This window comes from Marmota marmota, unplaced genomic scaffold, assembly GCF_001458135.2.
Source record: "Marmota marmota marmota unplaced genomic scaffold, marMar, whole genome shotgun sequence".
Lineage (NCBI taxonomy): Eukaryota > Metazoa > Chordata > Mammalia > Rodentia > Sciuridae > Marmota > Marmota marmota.
Genome location: NW_025999990.1, coordinates 3,818,544 through 3,838,947, shown reverse-complemented (window position 1 = coordinate 3,838,947; position 20,404 = coordinate 3,818,544). Strand labels below are relative to the sequence as shown.

General features: G+C 33.5%; 1 protein-coding gene across 1 annotated transcript in view; it reads right to left on the bottom strand.

The window, feature by feature from the left end:
• The window catches only part of Adamts6 (ADAM metallopeptidase with thrombospondin type 1 motif 6), a 284,670-nt gene that overhangs the window by 128,222 nt on the left and 136,044 nt on the right, over positions 1-20,404 (bottom strand). The window contains exon 11 of the mRNA XM_048806580.1: positions 3,154-3,300. Coding sequence (XP_048662537.1) covers positions 3,154-3,300 — 147 coding nt within the window. The remainder of the gene's footprint in view (positions 1-3,153; positions 3,301-20,404) is intronic.

Here is a 20,404-nt window from a genome sequence, read left to right as displayed (position 1 = left end):
ACTGGCCTAAATTACTGCTGACTGCCTTCCACTGCCTGGTAGATTAGCCCATAGTCATCAATGAGTGTGAGCCATGATACCAGGTTCATCTTTCTCTACTTTCTAAATTAATAAATAAATAAGTCCCGCAGGCAGATAGGAAGAACACTACCTGCAAAGCCGTCGACGAAAACATCAGAAGCTGGCATAACACGTCCATTTTAACGGAAATGGGTTCTTTATTATTTAATCAGGACGGCTTCTGGGCGATTCATGAACCACTTATTGAATCACCGAGTTTAAGAAATCTGAAAAAAAATATTGGGAGTTGGTAAACACCATCTCCTGATTGATAAATTGCACCTAGTGTTTCAAAATGACATGACTTTGTATTCTACTGGCATTTAAAGGCCATAGAATTGTTTTCAGTTGAACATTGTGAATAGTGAAGTTCTACAAATCATAGAAAGCTCATTGTTAAATCCACCATCATCTTTGGCCTGTACAATCACTAAATAGAAAAAGGTATGCATTTTGTTGGCTGGGCTGCAGTTACTAAACAATTCATCTTTCAAGATTTCTTTTTCTTGAGAACCTAAAATAAAGTGTTATGAATCCTTTTGAGCCAACTATAATACATAAATGTAATTTCAATCCTTGATCAAAATATCACTGGATTTTTAAAAATATCATGCATAGCTGTAAAAGCAATTACATTCACTGCATTAATAAAAAGGAGTAAAGAAAGTTACTACTATATCTTTGTGCTCCAGTGAATGGACCTTTTTACAGGCCCTTGTGTTTAAAAATCTTCTATTGGTTGGACAGATTATAATCAGATTTGTTGAGTTTATTAATAAAGAAGGTGGGGAAAACCAACTTTTCTCCAAGTCGCTACCCATTTTCTTTCACATCTATCTTTTATTGATGGTTTTAACTTTGTGAGCATTCCCATGAGGATGCACAAGAGAAATATTTTAATAAAATACAGGATAAATAAGCCCATTAGAATCCTGTCAACACTCATTGGGTTTATATGTACAAAATGCAAAGAAGCAATGAGGATTTAAGAATGCCTTATAGATTAATTATTTTAATTAATTCAATGGACCACTTTATAGCATCTGGTAGTAATTCTACATCTCTCACCAAACCAGTGTTGATTTCTTAACTGTATTTTACCAGCAATTTATGGATTCTCTTTGGTAGTATCTTAACATTACAAACTAAATAAGATCTGGCAGGAGATCAAAACTGATTCATGTACGTATATATGTATTTTAATAAGGGAAAAGAACACACAAACTTATTACATGCCTAAGGCATGAAAGTATTAGACTCTGGTCCTTTTATTTAGAATACAGAAATGGTACTACATAATGAGTTATGTAAAAGCCAATGGGATGGAAACAGTAGGAAGGAAAAAAGAAAATGGTCCCCTTGAAAACAAAAGAAGGGCCACCATAAAATATACACTGGAATCCTGAGTGTATTACATAGTTTATCTTTCTGATGATAGAGATTAAGATTCTATTATAAAAAATGAGCCAAGTCAAAACAAAAATCCAGATCTGGCTTTATTTCTAGGGAAAGCTGACCTTCAGTAATGTTTAAAATTTAGGTAAATTGTATCATTAGAAAAGTATATAACTAGTGTTTTGTATTTAAAACTACCAAAAAATGTCAAATTCTCTGTGGTCTATCTTTATAGTTTTTCAGTTAGTTTGGACCAAGGAAAGTACAGTGCTATAATTTTCTATTATAAGATTAAAAATTGTTGGAGTATAATATGGTTATTCAGAAGAACTGCCTTCTGAAATGAATTTCCAACTTCTTCAATTTTATTACTACCTTAATTAATTGAAAAGAGCCCATTTTTAACTATTCCTCTTTTTCTTTTTTCCTTTTTTGCAGTCCTGGGGCTTGAACTCAAGGCCTCTCTCATGCTAGGCAAGTGCTCTACCATACAGCTATACTTCCAGTCCTATCTTTAGATTTTTGAGTAAAGCACTGTGTTAGGTAATTTAAAAATCTCATATTTGAGGCCTTATACAAATATGAAATGTAAGTTTTCAGAATATATAATCTGGCTAGTAGTGGATACAAAGAAAATGTCTAGTAAGTACTTTTAACCTGTACAAACTATCTGAAATTTTACAATGCAATCATGGTAATATAAGCACATTTTAATATAAACGGTATTTTAAAACGCATTTCTGTTGTTTGTGCTTTATGTATGCCTCTTTTTTCACACAATATTTATTATCTCCTCCCCAAGGAAAAAATAGCATTAACCAGATATAGGCAATGGTAGAGCAATAAAGCACTGAAACCTTAATATTATTTAAAATAGTAATATTTATCATCTAATGATTGTTTATTAAGTGTTTTACACATATTATAGCATTATACATAATTATATATATAACACCTAATGATACAAGCATTATGATTTAAACTCATTAAAAAAAATTAGGACACTGAATATTAGAAAGTTTAAGTAACATGCCCAAACTAACACAGGTAGAAAGTAAGACCTAAGTCTATCATTTCCTCAAATTGAATCTGGAAGCCCTGTGCAGGAAGATGTGGAAAACAATCTCTTTTCATAAACATCTCCTTTCTCTTCATATTTAGATAATCAGACTCTGGTAATATACATTGAAAGATCAGAAAAGAAGTTCCCAAACTGCAGAAGATGGGTTACTGAATAAATCATTTTCTCAAAGTGTTCATTTCCTGGCTGTTTGATTTTTTGTTGTTGTTGTTTGTTACTATTAGATAGTTTGGCACTCCTACATATTCAGTTTATTTACCAACATAATAAAATATAAAATCACTAAATTAAAGTTTGGTTTATTCTCTATTAAAGGTATATAAATGTAAATTCTTTCTGAAATTTTTTTCTCGCTTATTGAACAATTCTAATCGCTCATATTATTAATCCCATTTATATCCTTGTTCCCCTTCCTCTAGTTTATTCAGTAAGTTTTGTTTGCACATGAACTGAAAAATTTGCCACAATCTTATATTAAAGCCTGTGGGTATCAGCCAGAAATATAACTGGGCCCTATAAAACAGACTCATTATGCAAAATTTGAAGCACTACATGTTAGGCTTCTACCAATGACTTACTTTTGGAGCAATTAATCATACTCTCCAGAGATTACTTACTCAAGAAAGCTGGTGATATAGTCTCGACTGCAGGCAGACCAGGAAAAAGGATTGGTATTTGCAGTAATGTGAGCTGCCATAAGTTTTGCTGCTTCATGACCTTTTGTCCCACAAGAATTTCCAATTCCATCATGGTTCATACCAAAACTGTTTTAATTAGGAAGAAACATAGGAAACATGAAAGAAAGAAATATGAACAAAACAAAACAACAACCCCCTATACACCTTAATTTCCTTATCTGACCACTTATTAGCCTTATCAGTATATGCCATCTATCAAGATAGACCAGATCCTCTAAAGAAATGTAGGATTAATGTTAAAGAGACTTAGGAATAATTCAGTGATACAATGATATCTAATTCTCTTTATACTTATTATATTCTCACATTCTCTCATATGATACCATCACTTATTAAACAGAAAAAGGAATATATATAACCTCACTTTATAGAGGATAAAACTCAGATTTAGCAAAGATAAATGACTTATTAAAGTCACACAGTAAGGCCTGAAATTGCTAATAGAACCTGTCTTTTAACATGCTAGTAGTGTTCATCCTACCTCACTATGATGAATCCACAGGGAATTATAAAAAGACGGCTATGATTCATTGAATTCTAGGTTGTAGAGCAAACACAAAAGTCCTGTTCCTTAACACTGATAAAGAAGAATTACATAAACATATAACTTATGTCTATGTGAGTTTAGTGTGTTTTTAAATCATTTGAAAAACCTCGATACATTTTAGGGTTAGGGTTTTTCTTTGCCCAGGCCTCCATTTTTCAAAGATTTTCTTTGTCATCTTTTCCCTATGTCTTATATCCATGCTTAATGCTATCAGTGTGATCTTGAAACACACTTCAATCATAAAAATAATTTTCTGAGTGGAATATATGCTCACTACATATGAAAACAGTTTAACTTTTTTCAAAAAAAGTATTTATTTTTTAGTTGTAGTTGAACACAATACCTTTTATTTTATTTATTTATTTTCATGTGGTGCTGAGGATCGAACCCAGGGCCTCACACATGCTAGGTGAGCACTCTACTGCTGAGTCACAACCCCAGCCCAAACAGTTTAACCTTTTTTAAAAGTAAGTAGTAGATGAGATCATTAGTGAAAGCAAATATTAATAGTTATCATCTTGGCAGTGCAGACACACTGAAGGTGTGTAAGAAAAACTGAAAATATAGCATTGACCTGTGTTTTATACAGGTTACTGTTGTAACTACAGGGGAATTAGTGAAGTAGGAAGAGAATGGAGCTGAGGAGAACAGTTGTAAGATAATTACCAATTGAGAAATGATGTTGGTCTGAACTAGGGCACTAGTTCAGATAAGTGGGATTAGATTTGAGACTTGTTCAGGAACAGAATGGGTTGTACTATGAAAAAGTTAATTGATGACACATAATATATTCACAATGTGGGACAGGGAGGATGACAACCCAACAATAAGCAAAGACATGTATGAGATTATCTAGTACCCTAAAGTAAAATACCCAATAATCTTTCAAGAACACTAATTAGTATTCTAGTTTAACAGCAACACACTGGAATCAACCTCCTTCAAAGGTCTTCCAGGAATGTGAAGGTGAAGTTTAAAGTGGATTGAATTAAACTATACTCTTTCAAAACAATTTCTCTCAAAAAACAATATTCTCTCAAAAAAAGCACTCACCTACTACAGATTTACATAGTGAGCTCAATAGTGTAAATATGCAAAAAAATAATATTCCCCATTGCTCTTAAAAGTTGATGTTACTAATACTACTATGATTCTTTTTAAGTTGTGACAGTTTTAAATATACTATTTCTTTTTAGCAGCAGTCTTATACAAACCACGGTGCCATGTTAAGACAGGTGCAAGAAGGCATATAAAGATTTAAGATAATCCATTTAGAGATCCTCAACCTTCTTATGAGCTCTTCTAAAAACAAAAGTGAAGCTGCTACTTTCAAAATCATATTTCTTTCACCTTATAAAATAACAGCATATCTTTTTATCATCCGTAACATTACAATAGTGCATTGCCTTGTATAAAAACCTGAGTGCCAAGAAAAGAAAGCACTGGACACATTTGGTATCAGTTTTAGGAAAAAAGTGTGAATTGTAGTAATTGGCTTTCATTAAACCATATCAATTAGTTTCAAATTCTTTACATTTATCAACTTAGCAGGAGGATATAATCAAATTAATAGTTGACACATTGTTAACACTACTTTTTGATGATGGATTCCTATGGTTATATTTGACAAATAATTTAAAAGGAGTTCAAAGAGTTGAGCAATGTTTTTGTAATAAATTCCTTTTAAATCTGTCCACTTAACTATGTGAATGAGTTTTCTCAGCATTCATATTTATAGAAACAAATATAAGAATTGAATTGATGATGAAATTCTGCTTCATTAGATACATGCAGTAATTTTTAAAAATCATCTAAAGATACATCTTCTAATAAATACTTTCATAATTAATTAATCATCAAAGTGTATAGTATATTCTTTCAATCACTAAAAATTATGTATGATGAATAGTCAATGTTGGGAAAAGTATAATGGCAGCCGCACCCCAGAAAAAAAATCCCAACATGGTGCCTAAGGACCTTCTCTTCTTACTTTCCCCTTTTTCCACTGGCGTGAAAAGTTCCCTCGGGTGTGAATTCTCCCGCCAGCGCCAATATTTCAAATCTCGATGGCAGGGAACCTTAGCCCCAATAAGAACTAATTCCTTGGGCTCCGGAACTGGTATCTGGAAGAATAATAGGGTGGCCCGCCATTTATCTAAGCCCTGCCATCTCTCCTTAGATCTATATAAGCACACAGCCTTTTGCAATAAAGTGGAACTCTCCCCGGCAAATTGTCTTGTGTGGAGGCTTCTTTTGAAAGGGTAAAGTTTCTAAGCTGCAAAGCCTGAGTTAAAATGTAAAGGACCAGGCATTGTAAACCTGCTTCTAAACCGCAAAGCATGGGTTAAATTCCTGAGGCAGTTAAGACAATGCCCTACTGGCCATTTAGTTGATTTATAGCCTAAGATCCTGTGCAGCTTGTCATGTAGACATTCAGGGCCCGAACCAATCAGTTTAAATGTAACCCCCTCCTTAGGAATGACCTATCACTCCAGCCAGCCCTGTTCCCACCAATGAATGTACTAATCAAGTCTAGGAGTTGTTGTTTGATTTTCCCGCGGCGTAAGGTGATTTGTTAAAGGAGACTGTGATGTATGCAAAGCCCCTGCCCTCCCCAAAAAGTGTACTTAAGCATTGTTCAACCCCTGCTCTGGGCTCTGGGCTGCTCTCCCTTCTTGAGTGAGCACGGAGCCCCAGCGCGCTGGAATGGATCCCCAATAAAGAAATCCCCTTCTGCAATTGCATGAGTCAGTCTCTTGGTGGTCTCTTCCTCCGACGCTTCGCCGGTCCCTTACACTTTCAGTCAGCCCAGAAGAAAATTTTTATTTTCTTTATGATCACAGGAAAATTTTTAATGTAATTTTAATTTATATGTTTTATTGTAGAAATTCATAGTTCAAAAATTCTTCGAGTATAAAACATCTATTAAATATACTAGGCTACATTAGAATATCCACCAAAACAAAATTCTAGAAAGGAATAGGCATATTGCATTAAAAAAGGGGGGGAGTGTGGTTTTTGGTTTTTTTTAATGGGTTCTCATAATAATTCCCAGTGGCCTCAAACTCCTGGGCTCAAGCAATTCTTCTACCTCACCCTCTCAAGTAGTTAGAACTGCAAGAGTGTGCCACTGTGCCCAGCTAATTTGACTATAGAAGAACCTGATTGTGTACTTTTTAAATGCATAATGGTAGTTACTAATTACTATGGCATTTAGATTAAACTGGATATATTTTTTAATTTTTAAATTTATTTTAGTTGGATAACAAGTTATTTCTGAGGTTCAGAATTGCATACTATAAATAACTATGCAATGCTCTTAATCCTTTAACCTAGGTCTTTAAAATTAAAAAAAAGCACTCATCCATCTCTTGACAGTATTTCTACATGCCATAAAGCCTTTCCTATTTAATTAAACTGAATATATTTAAAAGAGGACTATACTAATTTTATTTTCAAATATCAAAAGTTGAAATACTTTAGAAGTTCTCACTTTGCAATAATTTAAATATAGAAGAAAAAATTTTAGACATCCACCAAAGCTACACAATATGGCACATGGTCTTTTAAAAATTCCTTCATGGTATATATGCAAAATGATTTTAAAACTAATGAATTCAAGTAACCAAAGCCCCAAATCCTTAGTTCTAGTTCTATTAATGGTCTTTATAGTTTATGTGTCAGTTGCAGATAGTTGTCTTAGGGATTTATGTTTCAGCTGTATAAGAGATTATATATTTTGTAGTCTGTATGTCAAACATAAGAAATTCTGGAAATGATTTGCCAGTGTTGAACAGTTATCACCACACAAGGTGAATGGAAGTTTATAATTGCCATTTGTGAGATCATCTCAATACACACACATACACACATACAGTAATTGAAAAAAATTCATTTTCATTTATTTTAAAAAGTTCCCTCCTGAGAAAATTCTATAACTGAAGAGTTTGGCAAAAGAAATAAAACTCATTAGTGATTGGAGACAATAAGAGAAAATGTCACTTGAAAACTATCACATTGGCAAAAATTAGCATGTTATCTAAGATTAAGTGTTGGCACTGGTGTAGAGAAACAGGGATCTTGATGCATAACCACTGTATTGGGAACAGAGAAGCTCTTCTGGAGAGCAAGCCAGCAGTACTTAGTCAAATAGGCAGAAGCATTAAGATTCAGCAATCCAATTTTTTGATACATATCTCAGAAATATTCTCAAAAGGAATATTTTGAGAATGTTTATGACAGAATTATTTATGACCACAAGGGGTTGTAAATAACTTATGTCTGTCCCTAGTGAATGGGTAAGTAAACTTTAGCAGATGTATATTATAGAATACTCAGCTAAAGTTAGAAACAACAAACAAGATAGATTTCTACACATAAATATGGGTGGATGTGAAAAAATTAAGAAGAGAACAAGGTCTTAAGAACTATACTATATAGTTAAACAAAAATTACATACATGCTTTTGAATAACAATGGCTGAGAAATTGTTCCAGATTGAAGACTAAAGAGATCCAACTAAATACAAGGTGTTATGGTTTGGATATGAAGTGTCCCCTAAAGTTCCTGTTAATGAATGAATGTTCAGAGGTGATATTATGAGATTTGTAACCCAATTAGCCCATCCTAGTTTGAATGGACTAACTAAGTAGTAATTGTATGCAGATGTGGCATTATTGAAGAGGTAAGTCCCTGGGGGCATATCCTAAAAGGATGTACCTTCTCTGTAGCCCCTTCCCCATTCCTCCTCCTTCCTGATTCCACCACGAGCTGAGCAACTTTATTCTGCTGGGCCCTTCCACTATGATGTGCTGCCTCACCTTAGGCTCAGAGCAGTGAGGTTAGCCATCTAGCAACTGAGACCTCTGAAATTGTGAGCCCCAAATAAACTTATTATTGTTGGGTATTTTGGTCACAATGACACAAAATCTGACTAAACACAGTGAAAACTGGATTAGGGAGAAAAAAAATGCTATCAAGAATGCAGATGGGACAATAGATGAACTTTGAATATAAACTACATATTAGGTAACAGTGGTATATCAATGACAAATTTTCTAATTTGATAATTGTACCGTAATATAAGAGAATATTCTTCTCCTTAAGATACACATGTTGAAATATTTAGGGATAAGAAACAGTAAGTTGTACAACTTACTCTCAAAGAGTACAGAAAAGGTACATGTGTTCATTTACAGAAAGAGAAAGCAAAAGCAAATGTTGCAACAAATTAACAATTTTTTAATGGGGTGAAGGATACATGGGAAATCTTTCTTTAATCACAACTTTTCTGTAAGTTTGAAATAATTTCAAATTTAAACAGTTCAAAAGTAAACACATATACATAAAACAACCCATAATATTTTACAATTCTAATATATGTATCAAATTCTTTAGAGAGGAGGGGAGAAATGTGGATGTGGAGATACATACACACACGCGCACACACACAGTTATTAAACAAGTAGGGTCCTTGCTGAGACTGAGACAATGTTGCTATGGCATGACCTAAGGACGGACGGATGGATGGATGGATGGATAGACAAAACTAGCTCAAACTCTCAGCTTTTGAGTTTCAAAAAAATTATAATTAAAAAAGAGCAGAAGAAAAATAAGAATAAAAGAGAGTTTGGCAAACTGAGGACAACCCCAGTGGGTGAAGAGTGGTGATGGGAACATCTTTATGGTTGGTTTTATGTGGTGAATAAAATATTTCTTATTAAATAAAGCTAACGATTTACATAAAGCTAGTGATTCTCATTTGTGGAAGGTTTCAGGAACACACACGTGAGAGCGTGCGCGCACACACACGAAAGATTGGGGGACGGAGTTGGAAGAGACAGTATTTTGGGGGTGATTCTCCATATCTTCCTAGCTGTGTCAAGAGCACAAGACCCTAATCACTTGCTCTTTTCTCAGGTCACATTTCAAAGTAACTTTGAGAAATGAGGTAACATGTCCCCTTTGATAAAGAACAGGTCAACTTACTATTTGCTAGAGAAATAGCAGATTTCTCAAGCTCAATGTTTCTAAGTTGTGATGCAAATTCTCTCTACATGTATATCATTTATATGGGTCATATTGTGTTGCCTTTGTAGAATAAGGGGCCAATGAGAACCAGTGTAATATGCTGATGGCTATGTTTCTTGCTGTGCTGTGAGAAATAAAATTCTTTGTCTCTGACAGGAATATCATGTCTTTTGCATCACTCCATGCAATATTAATAGGAAACTCATCAGATTATATGTGGAGTGAAACCAAATCTCAAATCCAGTCTCTCTCTCTCTCTCTCTCTCACACACACACACACACACACACAGACATGCATGCACTCACATGCACACACACACACACACACACACACACAAACACACGGGGGGTGGGGAGGAAGAGAGAAAAAATTTGTAGTTGATTAAGGTAACTAATCAATCATCATGGAAAGCTAAGTTCCTGAAAGCAAAGTTCCCCAAATTAATCTTAATTTTTTATAAAATGAAGCTCAAATTATCAACAATATTTACTAAAACAAAGTAGGCTTTTTGTTTTGCTTCCTTCCCAGGCAATAAATTGTATGTAGAAAACTTTTGACAAAATCTCTGGGTGGGTTCAAGCAGATTTAAGTAAAAGACCAGAAATTCCTTCTCATATCTTGGTATTTCTCTTCATATCTCAGAAATTGAAGGGATATTTTATTATTTCTAAATTTTTGAATAAAAACTTTCCCCACTTTTCCTCTAACATATCACCCCCCAAATCCATAAGATTTATAAGAAAAAGAAGCACAAACTCTATTTTTAATGAGAAGTTAGAAAACTTTTAAAACTATAAGTAGCAATACCCAAATGAATATTGTTATGGTCTGGATGTGAGGTGCTCCACAAAAGCTCACATGTGAGATAGTGCAAGAAGGTTCAGAGGAGAAATGATTGAGTTGTGAGAGTCTTAACCCAACCAGTGAATTAATCCCCTGATAGAGACTAACTGAGTGGTAACTGAAGTGGTAGGGTGTGACTAGAGGAGGTGGTAATTGGGAGCATGGCTTTGGGGTATATATTTGTATCTGGCAAATGATGATCTCTCTCTCTCTCTCTCTCTCTCTCTCTCTCTCTCTCTCTCTCTCTCTCCCACTCTGCTTCCTGATCATCATGTGAGCTGCTTCCCTCTGCCACACTTTTCAACTGTGATGTTCTGCCTCCCTGGAACCCTGAGGAATGGAGCCAGCCTTCTGTGAATTGAGACCTCTGAAACTGTGAGCTCTTAAATAAACTTTTCCTCCTGTACAATTGTGCTGGTTAGATCTTCTAGTTACACCAGTGAAAAAGATTACTAAAACATATATGGAAAGCTGGCCAAGTACAACAGTCTCATGAAATATTTTATATCCTACACATACTTAAGAGAGAATAAAACATCTATATTTTAAAGATTATACAGTAAACATGTATGCAATTTCTGTCAAATTTTAAAAATAAAATATTTCAGGGCTGTAGCTGTAGCTCAGTGGTAGAGTGCTTGCCTAGCATGCATAGGCACTGGGTTCTATCCTCAGCACCACATAAAAATAAACAAATAAAATAAAGGTATTCTGTCCATCTACAACTACAAAAAAAAAAATTTCAAAATGATAAATCATAGTCTCTCATGTTGACCTTTGCAATCATATTCCTTTTCTTTTCCTGAGATTCAATACTCTTACTTTTACACTTATCAACTAGAATTTGAAATTTATAGAAGTTGAATCAAACTGTAGGCATTCTTTTATACTTTTTTCTTTCATTCAACAATTTGTTACTAAGCTTTCCAGCTACATATCATTCACTTTCACTGTCAGATAGAATTCCATTGTAAATATACCATTTATTTATCTATTTTTTTAAATGAGGATTTGGAATGACTCCCGGTATGGAGCTACTATAAACAATTCTGCCAACTACTTTTTTTGTTTTGTTTTAGTACCAGGGGTTGGACCCCAAGGTTTTCAACCACTGAGCCACATGCCCAGACCTTTTTTTTATACTTTTTAAAATTTTGAGACAAGGTCTTGCTAAGTTACTTGGGGCCTTGCTAAATTGCTGAGGCTGACTTTGAACCCACGATCCTCCTGCATCAACCTCTTGAGCTACTAGGATTACAGGCAAGTGCCACTGCACCCAGATGATTATATCTCCTGGTAGCACCTGTAAGATATCTCCAGAACAACTTCTTAGTTTGGTCCAGGGACCCTTTACACTTTTAAAAATATTGAAGACTCCAGAAATCTTTTGTTTATGAGGTTTTAGCTAGTTATTCTATCATATTAAACATTAGCACATACTTAAAAATAATTAATTTAAAATAATAATCCCAATGTTATATAAATTATCATTTAAATTAAAAATATCTAGCTTTTTCAAAGTAAAAATAATCCAGAAAGACAAGTAGCATTATTTTATTATATTTTTGCTAATCTCTTTAGTATTTGATTCCAAGACATCTAGATACTCATGCCTGCTTCTTTTTTAAAAAATTTTTTTTAATATTTATTTTTTTAGTTCTCAGCAGACATAACATCTTTGTTTGTATGTGGTGCTGAGGCGAGTGCGCTACCGCTTGAGCCACATCCCCAGCCCTCATGCCTGCTTCTTTAATTCAATATCTATTGTATTTTGTTCTGGATGAAGTATATGATGAAAATCTGGTCTCACAGTTATCTGTAGTTGGAAAAGGAGAAGTATTTTCATAACATTTTCAGATAACTGTAGAATTTTTGATACTATAATAATACTTGGCAACTAATACTTTTTTAAGGTTACTTGCAATCAATCAAAAATCAATAATTTTTCATATTATTTCATTAATATCACCAATATTGAGAAATATTGAGAAATATTTTTCAAAAGTTTTTAGTTATAGATGGACACACAATATCTTTGTTTATTAATTTATTTTTTATGTCATGCTGAGGATCAAACCAGTGCCTCACTCATGCTAGGCAAGCACTCTGCCACTGAGCTACATCCTCAGCCCCTAGAGAAATTTTTAAGAATTAGGAAGCTGTCAAGTCCACAGTGTCAGAAAAAGTTTACCTAAATTCTAATTTTTGCTCAGAAGTTCAAATTTTATCTTTGGCAACAAATAGTGCTAATTGTTTTTCTTGATAACAGTTTCATTCATTCATTTTCAAATAAATTTTCTGTCAACTATCCATGGTTTCAAAGTTGTTCTTTCAAATAAAAATTCTGTTCTAGGAAAAAAGCAGGTAACTCATCTCAAACTATTAATTACCCAAGTGCTTTTTCTTGTGACAGCCAACAGACAGGTATAGAGCAAAAACTGCTTTATTTACTTACCATTTAGTTTAACACAAGCATTCAAAATGCTTGCATTGAAGATTGTGACTTAACAAAATTAAAAATTTTGCTGTCTCCTCAAGGATATTCTTAAGTGAAACTAGCATGGTTTTACTGTGAGCATATGGTAGCAACAAATACAATGACTACTAGGATGACTGCACTAATTCATTAAGGTGCCAGTGTTTATATCCTTCATTGCTTTTGCACAACTAGTATGAACATCAACATAGGCTTTTTAAAAGGCACATTAAATCTTAATCTTATGAAAAGAGTTCTGATCTGAAAGTCCCTTATAGATCCCAAGATTCACAACTTAAGAACCACTATTCTAGAATATATATGGAAAATAAATTGTTGGATCACAAGTTATGTAAAATTTCAACTTTACTAGATGAAACCAAACTTTTCAAAAATGATAGCACAGATTTACATGCTCATAGGTAGTAGATAAAAACTCTGGTTTCAGCACTTCTTCACCAGTATTTATTGTATAGTCAGATTTCTTAATTTATGCCAATCATGGAGAATAGAATTTGCACTCCCCAAAAATTAGTTAAAATGACTATCTTTTGTACATGCTCATTCATCATTTGGATGTTTTGGATGTCTTCTTTCATAAAGTGTGTAACTACTGTGTGTGTGTGTGTGTTTGTGTGTGTGTGTATTTTACTGGGAACTAACCAAGATTGAACCAAGTGCTAAGTAAGCATTCATTCTACCACTGAGCTACAGCACTAGCTGTATTTTTTATTTTATTTTGAGACAGAATTTTATTGAGTTGCAAGACTGGTCTTTAATTTGCAATACTCCTGCCTCAGTCTCTGAAGAGCTGAGCTTACAGGCATGTGTCACACATCTTGCTTAAGTACTTTGTATATTTTTTATTGGGTTGTTTGTTAATTTGTAGTTTTTTATGTAGTCTTGAAGCAGGACTATGTTAGTTAATTATGTTGCACATATCTTTTCCTACACTGTCCTTTTTCTTTTATAGTCTTTTGATAACATTTAATTGTAATTTCAGTAAATTCTTAAATTGTAATTAATCATAAATATCAAGTTCTTTGTTTTGTTTAATTTTTTAAGCCCTTCTTTATCCTAAGATCATGGGAATTTAGTTCTATATTTTTCTTCTGAAACCTTTAGTAATTTGATTTCCACATTTAGGGATTGCTGGATCCTACGGTAAAAGTATGCTTAGTTTTATAAGTAACTGCCAAACTGTCTTTCAAAGTTACTGTTAACAATAAATTTTTAAGCCTGTGTATAGCTTGACAATGAATTCCATTTTACCTAGTACAAATTAGAAAGTAAAACAGAAAGTATGTTTTGTATTTTGCTTTATTTTCAAGACCAAGCATACAGTCAGAGTTTAATAACTGGTGATTATTAAACCAATTATCTAATAGCCTCTAAGAAGACATAAAGGCATAGTGAAATGGGTTAAAAAATCTATCAACTGAGATTTAATTTGAATAAATTGAGGAGACACACATGTTTAAAATGTAGGACTAATAAATATTCTCTTGTAAAACATGGGATCTACAGAATCTGAAGTGAGTTCCGTATTCACCATGATGTACTTCGCCTTTTTCTGCTTCCCTTGTTCATGCAGTTACCACACTAGAATTACATAATTACATAATTCACTTAGACAATAATGCACCATTCTGCTCATTGTTAAGGAGAATTTAGAGATCAAGGGCTACTAGATTTATTGAGAAGCATTAAAATATAGCATATTATTTGTCCAGCTGTATTCTATCTTTTGAGTTAATGTTAAGGACTAGTGCTCTGGTTCTATTTCTCCTAGAAAAAAAAAAACACTACCTTATACTCAGTAACTAAATCCCCTGTTTATTGCTCTTCCTCTTGAGATTCAAGAAGCAGGTCAGTACTATACTTCTTTTGGAAAAGTGATTTCATTTGGTCTTGGGGACTGTATCAAAGTCCTGGGTAGTAACCCCACTTCACTATATTCCACCTTCTGGGACATAACACTTAAAGCTATTCACAGGACTTCCATGATAATGACAATGTCCTGAGTGAATCTTGATCTAAAATCTGATGCCAAAATAAACTAGTAAAGTTCTCACAATGTAAATTGGATACAATGTGCTTAATTAATTCATTAATATAATTTGCTTTAAATAAATCCCCTATTGGTTATATAGCAGAAAATATTGAGAAGTAGACTAATTTCAGAAGAAAACCTATTATGTCTGTAGCATGGTATAACATAGAACTCTTTTATTCAAGTTATTTTATCAAGTTGTTATTCCATCCATGGTTTTGTGGGCATTTACTAAGAACCATTGATTCTTATGCATTGTGCACAAGTTAAAAACACAAGACCAAAACCAAAGGAATAGAGAAGACAGTGGCTTCAAAGTGTGGCTTAAGAGGGAAAAGATGACGCAATTAGATTTGTTTTGTCCAGTTTGATAAAAAATATGTATTTTTCTGTAGGAAATTGTGAGGTTTGAAACTGGTGGCTAGTGTATTTTTTTTTCATATGCAAAGCAAAATTCTTAAACAGTATTTTAAGTAACATAGGATCTTAAGGATTGCAACTATACCATTAGAGGATTCTTCATTTACCCTGATCTCATCATCTGCCCTAATTAGCAGTATTTGTCTCCTCTGAGTGCATGACCCTCCCCAACAGATTTGGTTCTGAAGTTTGGTTACCTGGCCTTACAATTTTGTTTTGTTTTGACACATGAGTGAGAGTGAGCTTGAAGAAATATTTTTGAAATAATTGATCAAGAGTTTGAAGAAAGGAATAGAGAAAAATGAGAGAGAGAGAGAGAGAGAGAGAGAGAGAGAGAGAGAGATGTTTCCAGGATAGAATCTGTTTTCATCATCACTGTATCCAAAATGCACTATATTCATCTCAGTAAATCTCTGGAATTTACTCTGTAAATCTCTGGAATTGGGTACTCAGTAAATCTTTAGATTAAAAAAAAAAACTCTACATTGAGAGATTTTGAGAAGTATCATATGTATATATCTTCCTTGATGGTGAACAATGTAATAAAATATACAATATCATATAATGAGTAATAAAAGGGGGAAAGAGGAGAGTTTGGATCAAAATAAATGGCATCATCAATCAAAGACAAAGGGGTAGCTGTCTATTAGAGAGATTTATTCATTAAATTAAGTTTCTATAACTCACTGAAAATCTGTCACATACATCAATCTATTGATACATACTTTACTCAAATAGTTTATATATAAATTAGATAAATTTACTTGAAAATGATATTTTCCTTTGAATCCATATTTAACACAAAAATTTCCTTAGCTATGGTAAGCATTTAATTATAAAAGAGTTAATTATCTATTTTTATTTTTTAAGATACATAAGCTCATTTGTGATTTATGTTTTATCTCATTTCATTATACATATAAACACTTAGCATTGTGAATGTAATATAATGCATTCTCTAACACAAAGTAATAGCTTACTCTTGAGTTTGGTATATAGTTCTTAATTGGTTTGGGAGAGTAGATTTTTAGGAATGAAAAGGTTATCTGTAGACTACTGAGAATAAATTTACTATTCATTTCATCTATAGATTCTTGTTAAAACACAAATGAAGATAGTCATATTGCTAATATATCAACAACATTGCATTTGTTAAGACAATAATGATACTTTTAACTGCCAAGCATTCTGTTAAAGAAACACTAGTACAGAGAACATGTACTTTTTCTGCTACAAAAGGAAAGATTAAATAGATATGGCCTGTTTTTATAGAGATCTAACACATATACAATTTCAAGATTATAGAACAGTTTCCTAATATAATTTTTCTTAAATAACTTTTGTAAATGACAAAAAAATATTGTCTAAATTGTGACAACTATCAGATCTGAAAGTTAGACCTTCCCATTGTGGCAGGAAAACACAAAAGAATAAAGAGATATTGTTTAGAATTAGTTTTCATTGGTAACCTGTCCTTATTCATAATGATCTTGGCTATAAATCACTTGTTATAATAAAGCAAACACAGAATTTTAGGGACATATTTAGAGCCTTCTATATTCACATCTGGCAAACATGTTTAGATTTAGTAGTTACTCAAGATAATTATTACTGTTTGCTCATGTGTTTTCTAAAACAGAGTTTGGAGTTCAATTCTACTTTTGTACTTTAAATATAATTTACTAAAACAAATGAACTCACAATACTGAACTTACATAAGAAGATATTTAAGGAGGGTGGTTCCCAGCAGAATCTGATACCTAAGCTCTTTCTGTATCTGTACAAAACAATGTTCACATGTAGTATAAGCACTTGTGAGTTGAAAGTTAGATTTCCAAAAGCCAATAAAATCGCTATAATATATTTACATTTCTTCTACCACTACTTTACAGTTTTTCTTCTATCTAAATATAAAAATGCTAAAGACCATAGGAAACAGGTTATTAGAAATATACTAAGATGTTAGGTGGTTTATACATGTGGGTGTATGTAACATTCATTGCAAAGACAGGGAAGGTTAGCTGTGAAAGGAATTGTTTGCCATTATAATCTTCCTTTGGTACTGTGGAGAAAATGTTGCTAATTGGGTTCAAGGCAGCTAAAATTCTTAGTCAATTAGGTTAATGGTGTCTGCCTACATATTCATCTGCTTTTTCAATAAAATAAAGGCAATGCCTTATCAAAGATCCTAAAGTTGACAGTAATAAAATTCTGCTTTAAGGAGTCTATTATTTCTGTAACACACACATTCATGTCTATACACACATTTTATTCTGAAATCTCAGACACTAAATGCAGACTGGTCTTATCTATTTTTTCATCATTAATGCATATCATGGTTAAGTCTTAATTATTGAAATAATTTAGTTGTTAGACTTTATTATAATAATTTTTCTACAGTTTGTCCTTATATTACTATTATTACTTTAGCTTCTGGGAGACATATCTATATATGTGAATGTTTATCTATGAAAATATGTATGTATATTGTATACATAATGTTATATATTATATATATATGTGTGTGTATATATATATACATATATATATATATAATAAAGATATATGTATATGTATGTGTGGAAAAAGAGAGAGAGAAAGCATGCACACATAATTTTGGTCTCTTATTGGTCCTAACCTAACCAAAATTTAATATTTATTAAAAGATAACAAGGCACTATTTTAATAACATGTACCGATTTTAGAACGTTTTAAAAATTCAAGTGAGAGACAGAACAAAATAATATTATCAGGAATGGTTTTAATAGTTTGGATTTAAAAAATAGCATGATATAGCTTTGAAGCTTAATTGACTGAGAGAGCAAAATATTTCAATCATGCTACATTAACTGAAAATGTATCCATACCACAGAAAAAGTAAATTTACTTTCTTCTCCCAAATGGTATAAGGCTTTAAAGGAGCCACAAAATTCATTATTCATTTTAAACTTTACAATAAAAACATTCACCATTTAGAGATGGGAGTGGTGGCTCCAAGCTAGTTAAGAGGCTGAGGCAGGAGGATCATCTGAATCTAGGAGTTCAAAGCAACTTGGACAACATTGCAACATAGCTAGACCATGTCTCAAAAAAAATACCAATTATTCTTTCATTAACAATTATTGACAGAATGTCTACTACCTCACATTAAAACACTATTTATCTCAGCTTCTATTACCTAATACTTCATGTGGCATGATGAAATATATTGAAATACATTCAAAAAAGATAAACAACCATCAGAACCAGACTAGATATGGCACAGATTTTATAATTAGTAGACAGGGAATTTAAAATAATTATGATTAATATCCTAAGAGCTCTAATGGAGAAGACAGATAACCTGTTAGAAAATACAGTAATATTATCAAAGAGGTGGAAACTCTGAAAAAGAATCAAAAGGAAGTGCTAGATTTTAGAAACACCATATCAGAAATAAAGAATGCTTTTGAGGAATTCTTTAGTAGACAAGACACACTAAGGAAAGAATCAGTGAGTTTCATGATAGAATTAATAGAAACTGAAGTTTTTCAAGATGATATAATAGAGAAGGTCACTTTCCTGGCTTATCCATGGATGAAATCAAGTAAGCAGATAGACAGCTTCTCAGCAAAGTGAGTGAACAAAAAAAAAAAAAAAAAAAAAAAAAAGGGGGGGGGGGGGGGGTTTNTAGACAGCTTCTCAGCAAAGTGAGTAAAAAAAAAAAAAAAAAAAAAAAAAAAAAAGGAGGGGGCGGGGGAGTTTACTGGAATTTAATAATGAACATTCAAAGCAGATCAGAGACTTAGGAGGTTGGATGTAATAAAGTAAGGAAGAAATCTGCAGCACTACAACTGCTACGGTGGCTGCAGACACCAGCCAGAGTGATCCCTCCTCAAGCACAGTGTAGGGATAAGGGAATTAAAGGAACCTCATTTTTAAGAGGCCTGAGACATGTCTGGGTACAGTTTTGAGTTCAAAGACACTATCCAACTAAACTGGAAGGCATGCTGCACAACATCCTTGTGCTACAAAGAAGTACCATTTCTACCTGCTGCATGCAGAGACAGAGAAAGGAACCATTGTGCAGCCATGGCACAGGGGCTGGCAGCTAGGGGAGCCGATTCTTGGCAAACCAGAGTTTGGCCCAAAATACAGGCTTGGCAAACACAAACTGCATGATATAGAGTGTGCCTAAATGACAGAAGAAAATCAAGCATGGAGAGAAGTTTACACAGGGGCCTACTGGTCCTGGAAACCCACCTGGCTCTCCCCTGCCAATAGGCTGCTTGCAGGACTGGTTGGGAGAGATGCACCTGGCTGGGAATTCAAAAGGGCAGGCAGAAGAGATTGAGTTTGAAGATTGAACCTGAGACCAGAAAATGTGGGGTCCACAGGTGACACAGTGGACTAACAATTGGCTCCTCCACCAGATGAATGGAACCCAGGGGATATACCCGGGGTGCAGTATTCCAGCAGATACTGGCAATTGCTAGGCTCTGGAGGTGTGCTGATTAAAAATCTACAAATCAATCAGCATTCAGACAAAAGCCTGGAGTCTACCTGAGACTAACCCCTGCCTCCAGGAGTTCTGCCTACTGGATTACCTCTCTCACTCTAGTAACCCCACCTGAGAGTGGAACAAACATCATACTCCAGACAAAGCAACCTAATACAGCTGAGAAGGGAAGCTGAGAATCTGTTGAACTCCAATGGAAACAATACATTAAATTATCGTGTTTTTTCTTTTCTATGTTTAATTGTGACCTTAAGAGTGAGTGTGTGTGTATATATATATATGTATATATATATATATATATA